The 6,203-nt window shown below is 32.7% G+C and overlaps 1 protein-coding gene across 1 annotated transcript; it reads left to right on the top strand.

The window, feature by feature from the left end:
* The first annotated feature begins 2,531 nt into the window (after positions 1-2,531).
* On the top strand, positions 2,532-3,482 carry LOC149899344 (uncharacterized). Its single transcript, XM_090114646.1, has one exon. The coding sequence runs from the start codon at positions 2,532-2,534 to the stop codon at positions 3,480-3,482; it is 951 nt and encodes a 316-aa protein (XP_089970772.1).
* Positions 3,483-6,203: the final 2,721 nt, after the last annotated feature.

Genomic DNA, 6,203 nt, shown 5'->3' with positions numbered 1-6,203 from the left:
GTATAGAAAAAAATTAATCTTAATCTTAATACTATTATAAAGGCGAAAGTTTGTATGGATGTATGGATGTTTGACGTTTGTTACTCTTTCACGTAAAAACTACTGAACCGATTACAATGAAATTTAGCACACATATAGAGGGTAACTTGGATTAACACATAGGATAGGTTTTATCCCGGAAATCCCACGGGAACAGGAACTATGCGGGTTTTCCTTTGAAAACGCGGGTGAAGCCGCGGGCGGAAATCTAGTTAAAAATAAAATAATTATTTTCAATCATATTACAAAATTCCTAGTTGAAATATTTGTAATTATAATCAATGCTATTTATTACACAATAATTTAATCTAAAAAACACCAACCAATCGTTTGTATGAATCATCTTCTAGCTATCAAAATATTTAAAAATCTATACAAGATCTACATTTAAATACTTTACAATTCAAGCAAAATAAAAGGAAACAAATGAATTAGCTGGCGGCTTTGTAGAAACACAATAGGTAGTGCATCAAAGTGGAAAGTTGTTGGTAAAAATGTCGTATAAATAGGGCTGCTACTGTGTTCTCTATTGGTCAATTAAAGAAATTTTTTTATATATTATAATTATTGACTATTGTTTTTATGTGCGAATTATGCGATAAATCATTAATCGTAAATCTAGAGGTACCCAGATATTAACTCTGTGTATTTGATAAACAATACTTTATACAAATTAATATAATATGTGTGGATAGAATCCTAATTATGTGACCATTAATTTCTAACGATACGAACTATGTTCACACACAGTGTGTGTCATAGTTGGTATTTAAAAAAGTTAAAAGTTGCCTAAAAGAACATTTAGAATAAAAAGTTACATGAGGACAGGATTATTATGAGGATTTTTGCCATATCAAGCATATTACTATAAAATGTGAATAACCAGCTGTCTGAATCGTGTTAAGTGTGAAGATTAGTTATAAAATTAAACCCAAGTGTAATGTCGTATCACACATATAGTTAGATATTACTATTTATTTGTGTTGAAAAGTATCTTGAATTAGCAACACCTTGACAAAAATTCAACATATTACTTGCTTCAACTGGTAAATGTACTAAATATACGAATAAAAAAATCGATATCTATAAAATGACAAGACATGTAAAGGCTTTTCAACTCTCGATGCAAATATTCAAACCTCAGACTCAATAACATTCACGACTTAAATCTATTCAGTTATATTTAACCCTAAAGGTCTATCAACCACGATCATTAATTCCTTCCATTCAACACATAATAAATTAATTGCATTATAAATATAATTTGTGACAATCCTGCGACGATGCGTAGGCGTCCATGAATGGGATCTTTACAAGCCTTAGTTATGAAAATTAAAATATCGGTGCGTGATATATGGCCGTTCTTGATTTTGTATGCCTTTTGTTACGTTTTAATGGTGGTTTTAATCTATTTTTAAGATTCTTCAAATCGTGTGTGTACTTCGTATCTGTTGATAAAGATGAATCAAGTTTCTAGGTTCTAATCTATACTAATATTATAAAGCTGAAGAGTTTGTTTGAACGCGCTAATCTCGGGAACCACGGGTCCGATTTGAAATATTCTTTCGGTGTTAGATAGCTCATTTATCGAGGAAGGCTATAGGCTATATACTATCACGCTACGACCAACAAAAGAGGAGCCACGGGGGTGAAACCGCGCGGAGCGGCTAGTCTTCTATAGACATGTATTACCTACTAGCCGTGCTCCGCGGTTTCACCCGTATAGCTCCGCTGCTGTTGGTCTTAGCGTGATGATATATAGCCTATAACCTTCCTCGATAAATGGGCTATCTAACACTGAAATAATTTTTCAAATCGGACCAGTAGCTACTGAGATTAGCGCGTTCAAACAAACAAACAAACTCTTCAGCTTCAAATAAACTTCTACGCTCCTTTCAATTTTCCTGAAAAAAGTAAATAGATATATTAATTAAGTATATATATATATATATTATTATAGGACATTACTTCATATAATCGACCTAGTCCCACAGTAAGCTCAATTACGGCTTGGGTTGTGGGTACTAGGCGACGATAAATATAATTTTTAATAAATACTAATATATTCCCCCTTCCCCTTGGATATTCATTCGAAGTGGACGTCTTTTTTGTTTAGATTTAAATTTAAAAATAATTTATATCAAAGTAATTCAGTGTGAAATAATAGGAGTGCATAAAATAAAAGCAGTGTTGCTCAAGTGACGCGTGATCAACTCGCATAAGTAAGTTAATCTAGCAGAGGTCTCGCTTAACTGGACGGAATGGTTATTTGTATGAAATCACCGATCGACGACCATTATACAAGACCTCTCCGCTTGTAATGCATAAACGATAACTGTTCGATACTTCTGCTTTCCTAGTACATTTGTTTCCTACTTGGAGTGTTATTTTAAATGAAGATAAGTTTGGAACTAAATAAATTGTAATTAAAAACACCACCTACTATTTTATGATATCCTGGTATATGAGTGCATATATTTTATAAAATAAAAATGCCGCTTAAACGAACTCCTCCAAAAACTAAACAAATGATTAATATTACTTCCGAGAACATTTCATCTGCTGCGACAGATACCGAGACGGAGGGCGCCACTTGTATTATGAAGCAAAGAACCCGTACACGGAAAAGACAGCATGATGACGAATTGTCCTTATTTATGACAGAAATGAAGAAAACTTTTGATGAATTTAAAGAAACTGTTATGTCGGATCTCCATCGGTGCCTGAATGAATTCAAAGAAGAACAAGAAAAAAAGTTTTCTGAACTAAATAGCACTGTGTGTGAAATTAAATGTCAAAATAGTTCTATTATGGAGACTGTCGCTTTCATTTCTAAGCAATATGATGATATGAAAATAAAATTGGATTTATTTGACAAGGAAAAGAAAGAATACCAACACCGTATTAACTTACTAGAAAGTAAAATTGAACATTTGGAAAGAAATCAATTCTTATCAACTATAGAAATTAGAAATATACCTCCACAAAAAAAGGAGAATACGCATGATCTCTTAGGAATTGTATCAAAAGCCACGAAACTAATTGGTGTTCCGCTTAATCCGAATGATATTTCTAACATCTTTCGCATAGGTTCGAAACCAGAATCAAAACCAATAGTGGTTAAGTTCTCAAACGTTTTTATAAAGGAAAAGGTTTTGTCAGGTTTCAAGAAGTACAACAAAGATCAACAGGAAAACAAACTATGCACAGCCGATCTAGATATTGTTGGTAATAGCAATAAAATATATATGTCGGAATATCTCACTCCTAAAACAAAAAGACTATTTTTTCTTGCTAGAGATTTTGCTAACACATCTGGCTATAAATTCTGCTGGACTGCGAGTGGAAAAGTGTTTCTACGCAGGAAAGAAGGTTTACCACCAATTAGAATCGAAAGAGAGGAGGATTTGGATCAACTTAAAGCCCATCATAAACAGGATTAATATATACATTTTAGACATAACTTCTCTTCATTCTGTAATTTATGTTATATTAGTAATTTTTTTCTATCATTGTTTAATTAACTGTAAAATCTACTTGAGCACGTATAACGCTAATATTATATATTTAATACACTCATATTACAACACAAAAAACACACCTAAAGACTCACACAAACACGTTAACATATCATCTGTTTTACGTATAATCTCAGCATGTATCATAATATTTATATCGGGTTTTATAGTATGGCATTTATTTTTCAACTCTTTATGTGGTCTAATCATGAACTCTTTCAGACTTATTTACAATAGTTGCTTTATTACTGTTCTTTATATTATAAAACTTAAAAATGGCTTCGTTAAATGATATTCAAGTAGATCTTGATATGGTGACGATAGCTGACTCAAGGGTTTGCGATCCTGACCAGTGTATCACTTTTATGGACTGTGTAAATGATAAACTAAAAATAATGACGCATAATATTCGTAGTATATACAAAAACATGGATCAATTGGAGCTCCTATTAGACAGTATGGGGTTAGATTTAGATGTACTGGTCCTTACGGAATGTTGGTTGTCCGAGGAAAAAGATCCTCCTAATCTTAAAGGCTATAATCATCATTTTTCATCCCATAATATTAACCAAAATGACGGTCTTACTTTATATATCAAAAGCGATCTTAAATATCATGTAAGGGAACCGAAATTTGATGAAGCGAATTGTCTAATTCTAACTGTTAATGACTGCGCTATTATTGCTGTCTATAGGCCTCCATCATTTCGTTCCACTGACACATTTTTAAACGGCTTGGAAACTGTTGTGAAGAGTGTGAAACATGTTAAAAATATAGTTTTAATCGGTGATATGAATATAGACATCAAAACAGATTCTAGAGACAAAAATTCGGGTTCCTATCTAACTCTAACCTCTCAGCTAGGTTTATTGCCAGCTCATACCATACCTACAAGAGAATTAAATTGTTTGGATCATGTTCTTTTAGGCTCTCATTGTAATGCTCAAGTATTTATTATAAATTCTTTCATAACTGATCATAAACCGATTGTGCTCACAATGGACACCGATGCACGTGCTGTCAAACCTATGATCTCTGAAAATTCTGTAAATAGGACTGATTGGGAAGAGGTTTCTCGTGATCTAGATAAAATCGATTATACTACTGTCTTACAGGCTACGAACGCAAACACTGCTGCAAACATATTAGTTGACACCATTAAGGAAATTATCCAAGCTCACACTAAAAAAATTATTAGATCTAAGCGCAAAAAAATTCTTAAGCCCTGGATAACCCCGGGTATACTAAAATGTATCAAAAACCGCGATAAATTGCACATTAAATCTAAAAAACAGCCTAACAACGAAATTTTAAAGTTAACTTATACTAGATACAGATCATTTTGTAATAAATTGCTGAAAAATGTCAAAAAAACTTATGAGAAGTCTAAATTGCAAACATCCCTTAATAATCCAAAACTTTTGTGGCGGTCCATAAAAGAAATTGCTCAAATGAATATTAATAAAAATTCCCCAACACCTTTAATAAGCGGTAAAGATTCTCCAATAAATACATTAAATAATATTAATAGGTATTTTTCAAACATAGGCCGGAAATTAGCTGAAAAAATTCCTGATTGCTCTAGTTTCCAGTCACAACATAAAAACGTAAATTTTCATCCACCCTGTAATTCATTTGTACTGCTACCTACTAGTGAATCCGAAATTTTATCAATAATAAATAATTTAAAAAATGATTCTGCTACTGGCTGGGATGGTATACCTACCCATTTAATCAAAATGAACAAAAATATTTTGGCTAAGCCACTAACTAAAATTTTCAACCTATCCATTGAAACTGGTAGTTTCCCTAACTATTTTAAGAAATCTCTCATAACCCCGGTATTTAAGGGCGGTGACAGGAACAGTGTCGAAAACTATAGACCTATATCAGTTTTACCAGTTTTCAGTAAAATTTTCGAGAAAATTATAAATAAGAGATTAATGAACTTTTTTACTATTAACAAGCTTATAGCTCAAAATCAATTTGGTTTTCAGGCGGATAAATCTACAGAGGGAGCAGTATTGGACTTAACTAATTATATAACCAATAGGCTAGATAAAAGAGAAAAATGTATAGGCATTTTCCTCGACTTAACCAAGGCTTTCGACACTGTTTCTGTTCCCATCCTTTTGTCTAAATTGGAAAGTTTTGGAATACGCGGGGTTGCACTTGATCTTTTTACTGATTATTTAACTGCCAGAACTCAAAGAATTAAAATAAATAATCTTGTGAGCACCGATATGCCTGTATTTTATGGCGTTCCGCAAGGCAGTGTACTCGGACCTAGTCTATTCTTAGCCTACATCAACGATCTGTGTCTTCTAAATTTAAACTGTTGTAAAATAATTACATTCGCGGATGACACGGTCCTGCTTTTTAATGGTACAAGTTGGAGGCATGTTTTTCACAACGCGCAAAGTGGTTTTCAAATCATACTGGACTGGCTTCGTTGTAATAAGCTCACAATAAACCTTAAAAAAACTAAGTGTATTAACTTCAGTTTAAAAAATGATGTTTTGCCGATCGACCTCTCAATCAAAGCTCATACTTGTAATTATAACAACATAAGTTTGTGTTCTTGTCATACAATTGAGATTGCTAATAATATTAAGTACCTAGGGGTTATTCTAGACTCCCGTCTGA

This window comes from Colias eurytheme, chromosome 21, assembly GCF_061535395.1.
Source record: "Colias eurytheme isolate Ceu_HAF_F1 chromosome 21, ilColEury1 Martin Lab GWU primary, whole genome shotgun sequence".
Taxonomy (NCBI): domain Eukaryota; kingdom Metazoa; phylum Arthropoda; class Insecta; order Lepidoptera; family Pieridae; genus Colias; species Colias eurytheme.
Note: the sequence above shows the minus strand (reverse complement) of the source record. Positions and strands in the feature narration are given on the sequence as shown.